This window comes from Anticarsia gemmatalis, chromosome 17 (assembly GCF_050436995.1).
Source record: "Anticarsia gemmatalis isolate Benzon Research Colony breed Stoneville strain chromosome 17, ilAntGemm2 primary, whole genome shotgun sequence".
NCBI lineage: Eukaryota > Metazoa > Arthropoda > Insecta > Lepidoptera > Erebidae > Anticarsia > Anticarsia gemmatalis.
Window position 1 is genome coordinate 8,386,641 of NC_134761.1, and position 19,549 is coordinate 8,406,189.

At 37.4% G+C, this 19,549-nt stretch overlaps 1 protein-coding gene across 5 annotated transcripts in view; it reads left to right on the forward strand.

The window, feature by feature from the left end:
* NaCP60E (Na channel protein 60E) overlaps positions 1–19,549 on the forward strand; it is a 192,703-nt gene that overhangs the window by 169,196 nt on the left and 3,958 nt on the right. Inside the window, exons 9-30 of one of the 5 annotated variants that reach the window (XM_076124750.1) lie at positions 5,416–5,540; positions 5,831–6,036; positions 6,634–6,802; positions 7,933–8,067; positions 8,643–8,857; positions 9,529–9,699; positions 11,048–11,241; positions 11,831–12,062; positions 12,144–12,415; positions 12,495–12,739; positions 12,820–12,912; positions 13,000–13,117; positions 13,539–13,854; positions 13,930–14,205; positions 14,276–14,572; positions 14,650–14,938; positions 15,231–15,424; positions 15,764–15,966; positions 16,853–17,122; positions 17,942–18,301; positions 18,448–18,670; positions 19,034–19,142. In XM_076124750.1, the coding sequence (XP_075980865.1) occupies positions 5,416–5,540; positions 5,831–6,036; positions 6,634–6,802; positions 7,933–8,067; positions 8,643–8,857; positions 9,529–9,699; positions 11,048–11,241; positions 11,831–12,062; positions 12,144–12,415; positions 12,495–12,739; positions 12,820–12,912; positions 13,000–13,117; positions 13,539–13,854; positions 13,930–14,205; positions 14,276–14,572; positions 14,650–14,938; positions 15,231–15,424; positions 15,764–15,966; positions 16,853–17,122; positions 17,942–18,301; positions 18,448–18,670; positions 19,034–19,142 (4,712 nt within the window). Of the gene's footprint in view, positions 1–5,415; positions 5,541–5,830; positions 6,037–6,633; positions 6,803–7,932; positions 8,068–8,642; positions 8,858–9,528; positions 9,700–11,047; positions 11,242–11,830; positions 12,063–12,143; positions 12,416–12,494; positions 12,740–12,819; positions 13,118–13,538; positions 13,855–13,929; positions 14,206–14,275; positions 14,573–14,649; positions 14,939–15,230; positions 15,425–15,763; positions 15,967–16,852; positions 17,123–17,941; positions 18,302–18,447; positions 18,671–19,033; positions 19,151–19,549 lie in introns of all 5 variants that reach the window. The other 4 variants (XM_076124749.1, XM_076124752.1, XM_076124751.1 and 1 more) reach the window with 4 other exon arrangements.

The following is a 19,549-nucleotide window of genomic DNA, read 5'->3' on the forward strand; positions in this document are numbered from 1 at the left end:
TACAGATAATTATAATATACGTTTAACTCATTAAAAATCTTTATTTTTCTTTAATAACAAAATGTATTTTTATTGCTTTATTTTTACGTGTTCTTTCAAGCTGTTATAAATTATGTTACGTTATACTTTTTTAATATAAAAAGAAACATATGCCTAAAATAGTAAAACTTCATTTCATATACACATTTTCTATTCATATTACATTTTCTATGATTAATATCCACTTTGTTTCCAATCGCAACAAAGTTGCTGTCGTATCGCCGTACATTTTTGATAAAGTCCTCTAAGAATTTAGAGAGCACGAGTAAATTTTAAACATTCATTTTGTTTTATAAAATGCCATTCTACAACATTGCTCCCTAGAGGTACAGTGAGAAATTCGCAGGATTTATTTCTGAAGCAAAGTAAAAGTTTTAAACATTTCTGTTTTTAATTCTCATACTTCAGACACACTCGCCAAAGTTATAATTCTCATTTATAGCAATTGTCAGAATCTCTCCCTGCTGATCTAATTTTACAATTCTAAATGATATAGACTTTGAAAAAATCTAATATCTTTCAGCCGTGTACTGAGCGTAATATCCATTTTCACAGAAATACGTCACGAGAGATTTTATATTTTTCGGAACTCGTTGTAGTTTATACCGGGAATAAGTTTATCGTATCAGGTACTTTCTGGAAATAAGCTTTATTAACAGCGAAATGGTACGTGTGCTTCTAGTTACGACCACATTGTTTTATAAAACTGTCTACATTTACTAGCATGCAATGTATTTGGAACATCAAAGCCCATAAAAATCGGACGCCACTTAAAAATGCAACTGTCACGCAGTAAACTCTAAATTGCCAGATTTAAAAAATGAAAAAAGTAGTCGTTCCATATTCATATTTTTAGGTCGATAGCGAATGAAGTGCGACATCCACAGATTGTTGATTGTCGGGAGCTGTCGACATCGTCATGTGTCTATGGTGTGTGGGATGTATGGATATATTGGCGGGACTGGGAACGTCAGCTGCCAACTGAAGTATATCCCTCGGCGCTTGATGCATTCGCTTTGATATTGAGCTCGCTTTTAAACGAGATTCAGCGTTTTACTCGAAATTGTTCCGCTCGTTGTGATTTCTGCTGATCGCTGGTGAGATTTTTGTTCGACAGATTTTCATGCCGACTTTTGGTTGAGCACACGAATAGAATAGAATTTTGAACGTCAATTTCCACATATTTTTTAAAGCACTATGCTTTTAAAACCATAAATCACTTAACTTTGTTAGAAAACGTGGTGTTTCACTGAAAAAGAAACTACTTATAGAATGTCATTGCTCATTATTTATTTTTAAAATAAATAAATAAATATTTATTTTTACTAAATAATAATTATCATTGAGTTCCTTATTCAGTAGTCTTTTACAAGAAAAAAGTTTTATTTCGAACGAAATTTTAGGTTACATTATTTTATGCATAAATACCTAAACTCGCGACTACGATCATTACAAACAGTTTCGGTCGACTTAACGCAACCAACCAAACAATGCCAAGCAAATTTTCTGTTTGTTGCCTCAAAATGGAACGTTCAACTCCACTTTTCACTTCTCAGCTAATAAATTATCTTAAGCCGTGCACAAGCGTGCCGCAAAACAAATTACAAATAATTAACGGATCTCGTGATACGACAGAGTAATTATGTAAAGAAAACAAACTGACAGACAAAGGAGTGCAGTCAAAGCGAAGCGCTTCTAACAAGATCCCTCTGTCGGATTATCACGAAGTTAAACCGCAAATTAGGCTGAAGACTGAATTATCTGTGCCTCGCCGGCATCGGCGACGACAAAAAATAAATATCTGGTTTTTGAACGATAACACTCAGAGTTTTTATAAACCTAAATAAGCAATAAGGATAAGATTTTAATAAAGATTCAACCGGTTCATTGAATACGTTTTTACATTTCAAAGAACTCAAAGCAATTCTACTTAAAAATACAGCTTTTGGGATCCCAATTACTCAAATCGGAATAAAAATTACGATCTTCATCTTTCACAGAAATAGTCATTAAATCATTTCGCTTTTATCATAATTGTATATGGATTTAATTGGTATAAGAATCAAGAACAATTACTGTCGAAGTTAATTCACCTGTCACAACACTTGTGTTTAGATGTGGCAAAATTATTTTGACCAAACAATAGCGGAATAAAAAGGACTATCTGAAAAATAGTTTTTCACTGAAAACAACAGAAATACCTGGAACGAAAACACCTAGAGTATAAAACGAATAGTTTCTAGCACTAAACAATTATCTAGTAGAATAAAGTGAAATCAGAGATAGCTAGCTGTTTACCGTGCTGCTCTCTGAAAGCTATACGCTAAGGAAATTGAATAAGCAGGCTTCTCCAACAAACTTACTTGCGAAACGAGTTTATTCACATCCTCAGAGAAAACTCACAGATACAGTTAGTTGGAATTCCGTCTTTGTGTGGCTTATTGCTAGTGACTTTGAACACTGAGGAGGAAAAGAATAACGATATTCCGATATGATTTAGTTGAAACGGTAAATGTGTTTTAGTAATACTATAGTGGTTTCTCTTTTGTAGTTTTGCTTGTTAGTTAAAGTATAGACACAATTAATTATATTAGAAATATTCGTGTTGCCGATTAAATTTCCAGCCCACAGTTAAAATATGAAGGTGATATTAAGGTATTGCTTTTTCTTAATTTAATTATTTGAACATTACTTCATATCCTGTATCTAAAAGGTATTATAATGATTAAACTTAGTACGTGTTCAAAAATAAAAAACCAAAAAAGCATGGATACGTATTAAAAACACTATGTGGGATTAAAACTTGCATTCAAAGAAACAAATCACATAAAATTTTACAACTTAACCGATATCCGTATTACCTGGTTACACAACATGACTACACAACAGTTATCTAGATCGATCCACAGTTGTCCAATTATCAGGTGTAATTCAATAAAATCCCAACGATCCTCCCGATTCGTAGCAGTTTGTAAGCCCCGGAGCGATAATGAAAAAGCTCATTTTGTCTGAGCCATTCCACCAAGCTTTGTCTGATGTCTGGTTATTGACTCCACTCTAACGTCAATGGATTGCAGACGAAATTACTCAATTTTAAAGAAAAATACTGACGTACTTACTTACCTTTTCATATTCAAAAAATATATCTCAAAGGAGAATCTCACAAAGGGTGCATTATCTGATTTCATCTGTATATTACTTTGTTGAAAGCTCTTGATGTGAATGTGTACGAGTAACTAAAATGTTATGGGAGACAGAATGTTGGTGAATGTGATTCCCAGTGACGTAACATTACCGAACTCGATTGAGGTCGAGTTCATATTAAATTTTGCCAATCGTAATCCAATCTTTGTGAAACTCCATCGAGTAAATTCTCCTGAGAGATGTACGGTACTGTAAAGCAATTTAGGGAAAGCGTTAAACAGTTGAGAGGCGCACTCGTGAAACAAGATAGATAACTTAAGAAATTTATCAAGCTGCCTACGCATTATTGTCAAACTTAATGCATATTATGTTCGTTAAAGCAAATAAAAAATTATGCAAAGTCAACCGAAATAGATGCTCAACAATGACCTGTCGTCTCAAAAGAAAAGAACTGAAAAAACATTCGTATTTTATACGAAACGATAATAATATGTTAAAATTCACTCCATGTCTCGCTTTGTGATTAAAACAACGATATCACGAACCGAAGTTTATGAAGTAGGCTATCTTCTAAAGCAGATAATACAGAAGCACGAGTTCTAATACAATAAACCTTTACCTTAGAACTTGGCAGCGCAACAGTAATAAAACGAACTATTAATCCGGCCGCTGACAAAGTACCATCCACCTTCCACAATACATACATCCGTTCCACAGTTTCACCTGTTTGACCCAAATGGAAACTGGAAGTCGACACAAATTTGCATGATAATGCTGTTTGTAACGGGACAATTTACCGAAGCAGTGTGTTAAGGACTGTAGGTATTCATTAAAAGGGCTCAAAGGGACACTTTTCGAATATGTTACGTCGTAATTTTATCAGATTCGGATGTTAAAGGGCATCGACAGGTGTGGGCGTAGCTAGATAATTTAAAAAATAAATACGTTTTTGTTAAGGGAATTCGGAGATGAATGGGTTTAGGATTTTTTGTATTGGTCTCGTAAATTCAGGGCTTTTTGTATTACGGTTCGTTATTTCGTATGTTTTTATTTTGATAATCTATTAGTACAATGACATGTTTACTGATCACCTCATTCTTGTACTAAATAAATATTTTGAATAATGTAAAATTAAATGTTGTCGTTAATTCTCTCTATGTATATTTCTTGTAGTTATCTGTGTTGTTCGACAACCATTTTAATCGATAGTCAGTGTTATAGAAATGTGACGTAGTTCCTAGAACCCTATTATATCTAAATACATTAGACCCCTTTATCCCGATTAAGTGTGTATAGAATCTATGTGCAGATCTCCAGTTTGATACAAGAATATTTTCCAAATCGATATCAAACTTGAGACATAGTTATTTCTAAGTGTTAGTTGTTCGTGAACTCATTCTAACTTACACATACTTTCCTTCTATACATACTCGTACATTCATAAATCTTTTTGTAACACAAATACATTAGATTCGAAACTGTTACTCTTGACCACTTGTCATTCGAACTTGTATCGTGAGTTTTAACTGGATTTTTTAAAGTTATTTCTATAGATCGATCAATTAGTAGAGAGCCTTTGCATACAAGATATACCCTGATTTTAATTAATATTTCTATGCAATATTAAAATAACGAAGCGGTATCAAATGGACCACCGTCATTTGAATAAGCCTGCGGGTCACCAATGTTTTTAATTCTGAATTTTGTATTCCTTCTCCGGCCACGAACAAGGCTCTCTACACAGTTGTTGGACTATAGTATCTAAATTTTTTGAAGCAACATAGAGCAGTCCACTCAATTTCATAGTTCAACAAACAGAAATGAAAACCTTGTGAAAACTCACTCAAGACTAGTCTAGACGTATTATAGTAACTGTGTATTCTAGTATACTTGTCTCTGCAAAATCAACTTGAATAGAGGCGGTTTCAGACTAGCGTTTTCTACGCGCGTATAAGCTCGTTTTTGGAAGCGCATCGAATCACTTATAGATTTTCCTTTTGCCACAAGCAACTAGTATGAGCCTTGACGCGCATCTAAGCTAAAATAAGCATCTTTTTTCACCGATTCGAGCTAACAGGCCGAGTATAGCAGTTTATGCGCGTCAAGTTTTTTGGAGCGCGTATCGTAGCGTACGTGTGAGCGCGTATGCTGAAACGACCGTATACGCGCCGAAAAATACGCTAGTCTGAAACCATCCTAGTAGTTAGTACTAATATGTTGTTTATCCCACAGTGATGCAAACCGTCGGTCGCGGTCGCGGTCTCGCTCGCGGTCCGTGACGCCGAGCGCGTCGCCCCCGCCGCCCGCGCCCGCGCCGCCCCCCGCACCCCACACCCTGCACCCAGACAATGCATTAGGTGTTACATCGTTTTATACTTCATATACCCTATTATGTTCTAGGCTGAAAGCTTGCGCTAATGTGATCTCAAAAAGCTTAGATGATACGACTTGAATTTAAATTCTTAAATTTAAATGCATTTTTTTTTGCTCTTTTAAACAGAAGTTGATCTAAAAAATTGTATATGTAGAAATATCTTGCTAAAGTTGTTACATCAATTTTAGTTGTGCAAAGGCTAAGTTTTTATTCATCTATTGAACCACTCTTTATGAAATTAACTTATTTTGTTTTCATAATGTTCATAATCAGGTCGAGGTGCGCTCAGTGCCGCTGGTCGGCAGCTGAGCGACCACAGCAATAACCGGGAGTCATCGCTGGACGACTCCGGCGTGGTGGACGACCACGATGATGGAGAGCATACGTCGGACGACCAGGCGCCGCACCCGCATCCTCATCCTCGGAGACACTTGCTGTTCCATCCGCCTCATCCGCCGACACTGCCGCAAATACAACAGGTATGAATAGAAAATATTCGTACTTCGAGAATTCTAGTATAAAGACCAAATTGTTTGGAAAAACGTATTCATTTAAAAATCTGCAATATTTCGTATAGGTAGGTACGTTGGATAGACAATGAAACAAAAAACTAAAATAGGTATAATTAAAACTACTACTAAAACTGAATAAGTAGAACGTAGCCACAAAGTTTTGGGAACTAATTTCCCATGGTTCATTATACAAACACCTCACGTAGATTCAGCAGATACATTTCAAACAGTATTGTGTAAGTAGAAGTATTTACGCGAACAAGCACAAAACAAAACGAGTGTAAACTTCAAGAACCGAGACTTAGAACTTGTTACCTACTCCCGGGAGTCGCGAGCAATTCTAACAATTTATTCCTTGAGCAACTTATAGTAATAAAATACATAGACTTTCTCATCCGCAGCGAGAAATCAAGAACTAAGAGAAAATTAAATTACAGTTGCAGATAAAATCTGAATTGCTTAGCGTGAAAAGTTTATTACTCATTAAATTATATGCTGTACTTTTTGCTTAGTTAATTTTTTACTTTGTTAAATACGTTTCCAAAGCTACACGTAATTATACAGGTTGTGCAAGAGAGTCAAACGATACCGGAGCCAAAGCAAGAGCCAAAACCAAAGAACCCGCCGAAACCCCCAATCGAAAAACCAGTGGAGAAACCAAAAAAGCCGGAGAAAACCATCCAAGAGAAGTATCCACTGAACCCAGACTACCTCAATCAGATCGTGGTGCTAGGTAAACTTACTTTTATACACTCTCGCATTATTTTCACTTCCTAAATTTTTTCGGGTTGTGTATTGACGTCAAATGAGCGTCGGAGCTCAAAGCACTTAAATCGTTGCTTAGAACAATTCTCGGCACGTGCTTTAAGATCAAGGAATCGGGGGGCAATCAAATATATATCAGGAATTTGATGGCACTACACAACCTAATCCAATTTATTGGCACGGCTTCAACACTGAAAAGCACGAGACAAATAACACTGAAACTAAACGATGCTGCCACTATGTATCAGAATGAACGCTTTGCAAACACGAAGGCCTACGGTACTATGACAACGAATGCATTCTATAGGTTTCCCAACTATCATACAATTACAAACTAATGAACATGCAAAATATCGTAGTTTAGACACGGACGTAAGTTATTGGCTATAATTATGCATGATAATCTTTTACAAAATTGCCACACTTAGGACTACGTTGTTTCCTAAGACATCTATTGAACTTTCGATGCTTGCGTTCTATGCAATTTTCTACTTTTCTAAATTTAACAATGTACAGGTTATTTTTAATTACAACGTTGCTGAATTTTAGGTAGTTTGTCTTTAAGTACTTTTTCTTCTAAAAATCTAACTATTCACTCTGTTTCAACTCGCATTTGCAACAGATGATATTTTCTTTGGATTTCAGAAGCATTATGTAAGGTTCCTCTTTGATTTTTGAACAAACTTCAAATACGTGAACCGTTTGATTTGGACAATCATTAACTACCTGCCAATGTTAAACTATAAATATAAAATCAAACGGATTCACGTAAATGTTCTTTGGTAGCTTTATTTATGTTGAAACTTTACATATCATCATTAATGAAGAATAAAATTAACTGTTGTAAAAGCTACCAGGGTTGTAGATACTGCAATATTACATTATGCAATCAAAACAATTTTAGGAACTGCTATTTTGTCATAAAAACAACTGTCCCATCTCGTTATCATTGTTGGAACAAGTCATTGTAGAGAGGGACAATTGTTTTAATGGCTGGTAACATTCACCAGTAGCTTCACTCTCAATGAGGCGACACTTCATTGAGCATTTTGATACGACACGGTTGCAATCTCGCTTCTACCTCATTAATATCGTCAGGGGCGGACTGGCCATACAAGCGCGCGCCCGACCTCCCGCAAGCGGAGACGACGAAAATTAATGAGCTCAGTTTATTGGCAGCCACGCACAAAACTCATATGGGCAATTACGAGCAAAATTGCACTTACTTCACAGGTTAGTAAAACACAGACGCAAACGCTTCTACCCCCCAGTCCACCCCTGTTCCCCACAGGAAGACTGCAGGGTGACTGCGATTGGTTGACTAGCTGTCGTCTTGTCATAGCTCAGAATCGCATTCAAGTCTTTCACGATACATATAATTACTATAGCATACTGTATAACACTTTTATGCGATTCCAATTTGGGAACATCAAAATTCAATCACATTTTGAACGGACTTTATTTGTTACTGTACTGGTAATCGCACCGTTTTACACAATTGGCTATACAAAATTTTTCGTATTACCGTGCTGGTTTTCCTTGCGTATATCAATGCAATTTTCCTGCATATTTTCTTAGTCCCGATTATCCGCTTACAATTGCATGTTGAGTTGTTATTTATTTGATAAGTGATAGATTAAATTAGCAAACGAAAGCTTCGCATCGAAGAAACTTTAATTGCCTCACTATGCTTTCGCTTACTCTAATTGATCTATTTCTTCGATTCTTTTTTTCTTGTTGTTGCCTACTATTTGATGTTTATTTTATTGTTTGTGTATTTTATTAACTGGTAATGAATTTGATCGCAGATGAGCTGGTGGACAGGAATTGTGAGTGCTGCGTCACTTGCTGTATAGACTATGAAGGGTGGCTTCAGTTCCAGAATTGCATGTATGGGATCGTGAAAGATCCCTTATTCGAGTTGTTTATAACGACTTGTATAGTTCTGAATACGCTCTTCCTTGCTCTCGAGCATCATGGTATGAGTGATAACGTTAGACAGGCCTTAGATATAGGAAATAAGGTAAACACTAATACTATACATAGCATGATAAAAACCTTTATTGCGTAGTAACATCAGTCAAATCTCGATTTGTTCTGTAGAATATTAAGCAAGAGAATGTCAGAGCGAATTAAATGAAAGTGGAATGTATCAGCTGCCACACATGCCTTTTAAATGAAAACGAACTGAGGAAAGCGATTACTGCGAGCTCGACATGTTTGAAACTTGTCACTTGAGAACATTTCAAATCTGTAAACCAGAAGCTATTTAAAAGACATTTAATACTGTGACGCTTTGATTTATTACCATTTAGAATTCTTATTGAAGTGGATTTCGATATTGACACACGTTTAATCATCCTGATTTGATTTATTTGAGATGAGTCTACCGTACACTGTCTGATGACAAAAAGATATCTTGTCATCAGATAGTAAAGATCAGTACAGATTAGATTCCTATACGCAGTAATTGTAATATCTAATGCTATTAAAAGCAAAAAACCAAGCTTAAGCGTACCCGTAGACAGTGTTGGCACGTAGACCACGGAACAAAAAGACAACCATCCATCTGATCTGCACTAGTCTTTAGGTCAAAACGACTTCACAAAAATTTTTTGAAGGCAACAACGACATTTTCATTTAGAAAACGTATCCAATACTTTTCCTGCTTCTAACTCCATGAATGGTTTTTAGGTGTTCACGTCGATATTTACGTTAGAGTGTATAATGAAGGTGATGGCCATGAGCAAGGATTACTTCGCGTGTGGCTGGAACATCTTCGACTTGATCATTGTATCGGCGAGCCTGCTGGATCTTATATTTGAGCTGGTTGACGGCCTATCTGTGTTGAGGGGTCTGCGGTTGGTGAGTATACTTAAAACTACCATATTTTAAAATATTTGTGGTTAAGTTCAATGGTCTTATGAGGTCATTTAATAGTTTGATAAGTACATTTATTTTGAAGATAGTTGAAGGTCCGTAAGGAACTGGCGGATCAGCAAAACAACCCCGGTTTTATTTAGTGTCACTACTAGCTTGACATATGAATCTCTACTGCAATGCAATGATATAAATTTATAAGTTTTGTAAACTCAAAATAAAATATGTTTGAGTAAAAATTGTTGTTATCAGAACCTCAACACCCTATGCAGTATGAATCAAAATAAAACACAAAAATCACGATACGAAAAATATGAAAAACAATACGTATGACCATAGCACAAAGTACTGTAGTTAGATACTCGTATATTTAGCCAAAGCTACAATAACAAAGAACGCCCAAAGTTAGCGGTTTGTTTTGTTTCCCACGCTCGCATAAAGGACAAACGTCCATACAAAATTGTTCTTCATTGTACTCATATTGTATTATTCAGGAGTTTTTGTATTGTAATAAAATAAGCCATTACAATACCGTTATTTAATACACTTTATACAGGTATAGTTGATATTTTTGTTGATTTCCTGAAGAAATTACCAACGTACTAATAGTATTGTAGGACGCTAGAGACTTCCACGATCTCTCTACAAAATAACAAGTCGACTTTTTAATAAAAATGGTAAAGAATATGTGCTTTGATACCGATAAAAATTTGGACACTTCAAATTGATATTATTTATCTCCACATAACCCATATAGCTAAATCCTATATAGCAGCTAAAGCTATCGACACAAAGTATCAAGAATTTAACAATGTCCTGCAAAAATAGTTTCTAGGGCGCCCGCTAGAGGATTAGGTAGATGTTCATAGAGAACTTCTCAATAGCTAGCTGGTTGACGATAGTCGACAGTGGTAAAGAACTGCGCTAAGGAACAGTAGCTCGATTCTCTACTACTATCGACTACCGACAACCGAACTGTCATCGAGAAATTTTGTATGAAAATCTGATCAGCGCCTCTGACGGGTGATGTAGGAAATGTTTTGGCAGTACATTCTAAATGTCAAAACTTCGATAGCTAGCCGGTTGTCGGTAGTCGATAGTGGTAGAGAATCGAGGTACAGTAGCTCGATTCTCTACTACTATCGACTACCGACAACCGAACTGTCATCGAGAAATTTTGTATGAAAATCTGATCAGCGCCTCTGACGTGTGTTGTAGGAAATGTACTACACATTCTAAATGTCAAAACTTCGATAGCTAGCCGGTTGTCGGTAGTCGATAGTGGTAGAGAATCGAGGTACAGTTATTATAACATTTGTTACATTTGTTTCAGTTGCGAGTGTTAAAGTTAGCTCAATCATGGACTACGATGAAAGTGTTATTGAGTATTATAATATCGACAATCGGTGCTCTTGGTAATTTGACGTTCGTGTTAGTGATAGTTATATACATATTTGCCGTGATCGGCATGCAGCTGTTCTCTAAGTCGTATACACCAGACAAGTTTGACCCGGATCCTGTTCCCAGGTAAATAAACGTTTTCTGCATGACTTCTGATTGATTCAAGTAGGTTTTATAAAGTAATTGAAGAATGAAACGAAAAATAAAATTTAATGAGTGAAGGATAACATATGTATTGGCGTAGCTAGCTAAAAAGAGGCATAGATCAAAATTTAATGAATACGAATTAGATATTTATTAATCAAAACTATTTATAATTTTTGAAATTTAGAAACCTGTGCCTATGATAAATTTACTGGTACAGGAGCGTTAAAATATGCTAGGAAAGCTACATAATAAGAAATATAAAAACTAGTGTCTATTGAAGTTACATATTCAAACTAGTATTTGAAAGTCGAATTGTTTCGATTCAGAAAGTCTTATATTTTTTAAGTTGTTTGTAGACAAAGTCTTTTTTCCAGGTATCGTAACTGCCAACTAATACGTTTATTTATTTAGTAGTTATTAGAAATTATCATCTATTTAGAATAAATCCAAAGTCTAGCTTGGACCTACCTCCAATTTTGCTATTGCATGAAACATCTGCCGAAAATTTACAATCTGCATGCCATTTCAATTTTTCAAGAACGTGTGCTAATTTTACAAATCTATAAAGGTGGAACTTCAACGACTTCTTCCATTCGTTCATGATGATATTCCGGATTCTTTGTGGAGAGTGGATCGAGCCGCTTTGGGACTGTATGCGCGCTGAGCAGGCCAGCGGAGCAGAGAGTTGCTTCTTTATATTCCTGCCTGCACTTGTAATGGGCAACTTCATGGTGCTCAATCTCTTCCTTGCCTTACTGCTCAATAGCTTTAACAGTGAGGAACTTAAAAATAAAAAGGAGGTAACGTATTCCTATATAAATCAAGAGTTAACTATCTAAATATGTCATATTCTGGGTACTAATTGTAAAATCAAATTGCAGGAAGTTGGAGAAGATTCAAAATTAGCAAAAAGTTTCGATAGAATACGTTCGATAGTAAGAAAAAAAGGTTTCCTTATATCGAGAAGTAAAGAGACTGAAAAAAAATCTAAGTTAGAAGAGCTAGTTAACGAATTTATGTCAGAACAACGCGCCATGAAAGAGAAGAAGGCGTCAATACCCAGCGAGCAGCGGTTCTCAGGATCCATACAGGAGACCATCGTGTTCCCACACGACAATGTATATAGTCATAGTTACCAAGAAGCATTAAATAGGTTCGTATCAATAATTCATAACAAATACTTTGAAACCACTCATAACATAATTTATCTAACTTTAAAACTAATATTTCAGACCAATATCAGTAGGTTCAGACTTCGCCTACCCGCAGCTTTACCAAACGGGAAACAACTTTAACCACGGCAGTCAGGAAACTTTAAAAGACGTGCGTGACTTGGCAGCCGAACACAAAATAACTAGCATTAGAGAGGATTCTAAAGAAAATCTCGAGGACACGTCACCGGCCGAACAAATTGTAGCTCAGAAGTTACTGAATCAGATGTCTTCAGGATATCACACACAACCGTCAGATTCCAGGGGTAATAATAACTAAAAATTAAACACTTTCACTTTATTACTACTTTATACTTACCTAATTATTTAATAAACGTAATTGTAGATGAAAACGAGCACTATGAAATGGCACAGCTATCAAGTAAGACAACGCCAGAAAAGATCAGACGACCGAGAGGGGAACCACCGACCATCTTATGTAAGGAACCGGTGAAACGGCCTGATGAGGACGACATGAAACATCCGTGGCAAACTTTAGTCTCATATGTAGATGAATTAACCGTAGGTGGGAGAAAAAACTCCAAGGGTCAATATATTGATGCGATGGGAAAATTTCCTGGATTTGGGAAACAGAAAGAGGCGAAAGTACCCGAGGATTGTTTCCCTCGCCAATGTTACAGCGCGTATGTATTCATTTAGTAAACATAAGTTGTTAAGTGCCGATACCATATTCGCTTCCATTTCTATTGATGTAGTTTGTGCGAGAGTCTTGTATTGATCGATTACTAAATTACATTCCTCTTCTTTTGGTAATGGTATTCTTTATATCCTTGTAAGCTGGTGTATGTGTTTTACCTTTTGCACTTCTTAACAATCTAATGCTCATGCATCCGGTAACGTAACTCATCCAACTTTATTGCTATGACCATTGCTTACCAATAATAACATACCGATTACCCTACATTCCGGAACCTAGGTAACAAAATAAAAGGTTCCAGTGATGGGAAATAATTTCAACTCAACATACCGTAAGCGCAAACCTAGGTAGGTAAATAGATAAGTAATTGAAAGATTTTTGTGATGGGAAATACCCTGTACTTTTAGGAGTTCTTGTTGGGATGCATGTATTCAGACCAAACTGGGTCAACGATGGATGTTCCTCCGGACCTACATACTGCGGTACGTAGATACTCCCGCCTTCGAGTGGTTCGTGTTGGTGCTCATCTTCGCGTCGAGCATCACGCTCTGCTTCGAAGACATCCACCTCGAGAAGAACAAGCCGCTCAAGAAGATACTGTACTGGACCAACCTGGGGTTCTGCATGATCTTCATCATAGAGATGTTCCTCAAGTGGATAGCGTTGGGCTTCTTCAGATACTTCACTAGTTTCTGGACTTTGTTAGATTTTACCATCGTTTTCGTAAGTTTTATTTCTTTACATAATCTTTACTAACGCTTCAGATTTCTCTATTTAATGCGTTGATTCCGCTTTCAGGTTTCAGTATTCAGTTTATTAATAGAAGAGAATGAAAATCTAAAAGTGTTAAGGTCTTTAAGAACTTTACGTGCATTGAGACCGTTGCGTGCGATATCTCGGTGGCAGGGCATGCGGATCGTAGTGAACGCTCTCATGTACGCGATACCTAGTATCTTCAACGTATTGTTAGTTTGTTTAGTGTTTTGGTTAATATTTTCTATAATGGGAGTGCAGTTCTTCGGCGGAAAGTTCTACAAGTGCGTTGATGACGAGGGAGAGCTGTTACCTTTAGAAGTAAGTGTTCATCATATGTTTCTCTGCGGACTATTGTTTCAAGTACTAATGATATTCTACTCGATTTCAGATAGTAAACGATAAATGGGAATGTTACTATAATAATTTCACGTGGGTGAATTCAAAGATATCGTTTGATCACGTTGGAATAGCGTACTTGGCGTTATTTCAAGTGGCCACGTTTGAAGGTTGGATGGAGGTGATGGCTGATGCAGTGGATGCTCGAGGAGTGAACCTGCAGCCGGCGAGAGAAGCGAACCTCTACGCGTATATTTATTTTGTTATTTTTATAGTTTGCGGTTCGTTCTTCACCCTTAATCTGTTTATAGGAGTAATTATAGACAATTTTAATATGCTCAAGAAGAAGGTAAATAAAAAATCAATACAAGTTAATATTTTATGAACATCGTACACTTGTTCTAAACTACGAACGTTTTATTTCAGTACGAAGGCGGAGTATTAGAAATGTTCCTTACGGAAAGCCAAAAGCATTACTATACGGCGATGAAAAAGCTTGGTAGAAAAAAGCCGCAAAAAGTAATAAAACGACCCCGCAACCAGTTTCTAGCGATGTTCTACGATCTATCGAACTCGAGACGTTTCGAGATCGCCATTTTTGTTTTGATCTTTTTAAATATGCTCACGATGGGAATAGAGCATTACGATCAACCGCATTCTGTATTCTTTATACTAGAAGTTAGTAATGCGTTTTTTACAACAGTATTTGGTTTAGGTAAGAACAGAAATATCGACATCTTTAAATTGTACTGATTATAGTGATGCTAATAGGCCACGCGCAAATTACGAGCGGCTTCAAATTTTTCTTCGAGCCTTCGAATTTAACACTTTTCCAATGCACGTTATCATACCTCGCAAAATATAGTTACCGATATTAAACACTACAACACATCTATTTTACGAGCACTTACCATCCGTTTGGCCCATAAGCATTGACTATGGAACAGTCTATAAGCCAAATTAACCTATCTGCCGCAAAATGTACTAACATTCTTTCCAAATTTCAGAGGCCATAGTAAAAATAATAGGTCTACGGTACCATTACTTTACGGTGCCTTGGAATGTGTTCGATTTTCTGTTAGTCCTGGCTTCAATCCTGGGGATATTGATGGAGGATATCATGATAGACCTACCGATATCACCGACATTGCTGAGAGTCGTGAGAGTGTTCCGAATCGGGAGAATTTTAAGACTGATTAAAGTAAGTGCTCTTTTGTGCTCTGTGACTAAATATTGAAGTAGTTTTGAGACAAGATAATACTGTCTACTTAATAAATTAAAGTGTTTTGGTAATCTAGGTATTCATCGTCTCTACTGTAGACTTTACATAAGAAGTTTGCCACAATTCTTAGAAAAAGTGGAACCACTATTTTATATTATGATATGAATGAGTTGCCTTCGGGCCTTTAAGATATTTCGACACTATACTAAACATTCAAAACAAAAAAGAAACAATAAAAAACTAATACGATCTCTATTACATGAATGGTTGTACAAATATATTTTATACTCGTTACATAATTTGCTCGTTTTCCTTCAGGCCGCTAAGGGCATTAGAAAACTGCTGTTCGCGCTAGTAGTATCTCTCCCGGCGCTGTTCAACATCGGCGCTCTGCTGGCACTCATCACGTTCATATACGCAATCATCGGCATGTCGGTGTTCGGTCACGTCAAAGAACAGGGCGCGCTCAACGATATCGTCAACTTCCAGACCTTCGGGAGAAGTATGCAGTTACTTTTTCGGTAAGTTTAATATAATTTTCGGTAAAACAGAATCGTGCATCTTATGTTGAATCTTAGTCAGAACAGGGTTACTACCCTGTTCTGACTAAGTGCTTGTTCACGTTGGAACTCGCGGGCGCGGTGGCGGTCGCGAGCGCGGGGACGTGGCGATTTGTGTTCACGTTGGCCGCCAGGCGGGCGTTTGGTTCAAACTGGCTCAAACTGGTTGATCTTACTTGACATCGCGAGTGAATCGCGCCCGCCACCGCTAGTTCGACGTGAACACACACGAACATCTTCACTTGTTTGATATTGGCGCGAGCGCGCCACGCGGGCCGCGCGCGACGCCGCTAGCTCGCCCGCGACTTAGACCGCGCGAACGGTTTGTACGTGAACACTTCGGTACATCGCCATATGTTTGATATTTCGCGACCGCGCCCGCCACCGCGCCCGCGAGTCAACGTGAATGAGCACTAAGAAATTGAAATTTGTAGGAACGTTACTTAGGAATACTCCACACAAAAAAAGAACCAGAAAAGAAGTCATTTGTAGCCACAGTAGACGTTAACTCATCAGAGGGTGGCAATTTTACAAAAATGGTTGTCATTTTGAAACTACATGAGATAGATTTTTTTAAATTATTTTTTGAGAGCCAACACAACTCGGCCTAGCTCAGGTTTTCGTTTTGACGTTAAGTTTTGGGACACGTTGTATATTATATGAGCTTAAACATTATTGAATAGATAAACCATCGCTAAATGTACCTCAGAAACCGGGAGTTAGTGAAGAAAATCTATCAATAAGTTAACTGAAGAAAAAAATCATCAAAACGTATACCGTTGGCATCACATCCATATAAACGAGTACTAGAAACCAGTACCTAAGTAAAAACTGTTCTTTCTTCCAGTTTAATGACCTCAGCCGGGTGGAACGATGTTCTAGAATCGCTCATGATAACACCTCCGGAATGTGAGCTCGGCGAACACGGCCACAACGGCAACTGCGGCAGTCCCCTCCTAGCCATCACTTACTTCACCTCGTTCATCATCATCAGCTACATGATCGTCATCAACATGTACATAGCCATCATTCTCGAGAACTTCAACCAGGCGCATCAGGAAGAAGAGATCGGTATCGTGGAAGATGATCTTGAAATGTTCTATATTCGGTGGTCCAAGTAAGTTTTACTGACGATTTTCAGTTTTATGTTTTCTACGACACTTTTTCCCAGAGTTAGCTTGTCGCAAGTTGTTTATTCCTGAACATTCCTAACTATACAGGAGGAGGAAGGCGCTATAGATAGTGCAGTGGTTAGGGTGGTCACTTGCCAGTTGCCACTGCCAGTGCGTCGAGCGGTCGTGGGTTCGAGTCCCACACGGAAAATATTTTGCGATACACAATAAGATTTTCCGGGTCTAGTTGTACTAAGCGTCCTTTTTTTTGTAAGTTTATAATATTGTATAGTATTTGCTGTGTAAGAAACAACAATTATGCATTAACAAGCAATGCAAGAGTAATTATACACGCAGTTGTTTTCCGGGATACAATCTTTTCAGCATTAGTAAACTCAGTTCAAGTTAGTGAAGACATTAAACCTGTCTATAACTGTAAGAGCCAATACTACTTAGTGTTATTAGCACCATTTAACATTACGACTGTCTTTGGACGTTTTAAACACAAATAGCGTCGTAAAGGAGATGTGTTCTTAATCTCTACTTCACATCTTACATTTTGTTTCGTTCCTAGGAACATGTTCAGTTACTTAGCAATGGTAGCCGGCCTTGTTTCTACGATGCTACTACACCCAAATAAATCGCTTTGATCTATTAGGTATACTTATTGAAGCGGTCAAGACTTCATAGAATATAATAATATGTAGTTGTTTCATATTTAGGGACCAAATGCTAAGGCATAAGATGATCGATATCGCAAGTTGTAATATGAAACAACAAATAAAATACACGGCTACTTTAAACTTTAACCTTATTTGTTGCAGATACGATCCCCACGCCACTCAGTTCATAAGTTTCGCTCAACTATCTGACTTCATAGCTTCGTTAGACCCTCCGCTAGGCATCTCGAAGCCAAATACAGTGGCTTTGGTCAGTTTCAATCTGCCTATCGCGAAAGGCAACAAGATTCATTGTTTGGACATCCTTCATGCCCTTGTCAAGCATGTACTAGGACATGTGGAAGAAACGGACACGTTTAGACAACTCCAGGAACAGATGGACATTAAGTTTAAGAAGCAGTTCCCCACGAGGAAGGAGCTGGAGATAGTCTCTTCAACTCGGATATGGAAGAGAGAAGACAAAGCGGCCAGGACTGTGCAACGAGCGTGGAGGGATTATGTGAAGTAAGTCAGATTAAAAACAATAAATTCCACCCTGATATTACTAAAAGTATACATATTTGAATAAGGATTTGACCACCTCTAGATATTTCCTGGTCTACTTCGATCCTTTTCATCAAACTAATCGATTTAATCTTCTTATTTTCCAGGAGGAAGAACCGCAGTCCCTCTAACGAAGAAGAAAGCACGAAGTGGTCCCCAGGCGGCGGCTGGGGAGGCCGCCTTAGTGCTCTCCTTCACGTGCGAAGAGGATCTCACGCGTCCAGTCGCAAGTCTTCGAGAGCTTCGGACGCGTCTGACCTCAGCGACCTGGGAGGAGCCTGGCTGAATCTTCCCTTACTGTTGTTACCAGGAGCCGCGCCTGGAGAACAGGTATCTTCTACACTCACTTCCTTATCTCCATCAAATCAGTCAATCATACTCAACTCATTTTTTGTAAGAAAGAATTTGTCATGACGCTTTTTATTACATAGGTACTCAGATTCTGCAACTGTTTTCAATAAATTTTGTAGGTTTCTTTCGTCTGTTAGAATTGTTTGTTATTTATCAGTAGTTAACAATAATAATTGACAATCATTTTTTTAATAAAAACCTTTCTTCTTGTCTCGTTTTCTTTGAAGTATATTAATAATTCTGTTGTCTAGTAGATTCATATTTTGTCTTCTGCTGTAAAATTTAGGGCACTTGACTGCCCTAAAATCTGCAATCATACAACCATAATGTCTGATGGAACAGGCGAGCGGTTCAGAATCGGCGCCTCCACGGAGACGGTCGGCGTATGGGCTGCCGATCTTCCTCCGGCACCAAGACGCCATGGATGAAGAGACCGGACCGAAACGAGCAGGTTCATATGTAATGTTTTGCTTTCCGTGTCTCTTCCTCAGTACCATTAGATTGTAGCACTGAGCGGTTAGTGATTTTCGTATTATTGATGTAGTACCCGTTTGTCGTCTTCTTATAAAATACCCCCAAATTATTGTTTGGGTTGTTTAGATTTTACTTCGATTTCTATTATAGTTAGTACAACATATTTGAACTTCCTTCCGATTTCTTATTAATGCATGCAATCTCAAGATTTTTTTGTTTTATCCCTCTAACTAATCGCTCAGTGCTAAAGCTCCTGGGTACCTAAATTCATTTGATTCAAAATTTCATACATTTGTTTTCGTGATTGGCAGTAAATAATTTTCCTAATAAATACGAGTTTATTCAAATGAGTTTTTTAATGTGCCTATAATTCTCAATTTTTAG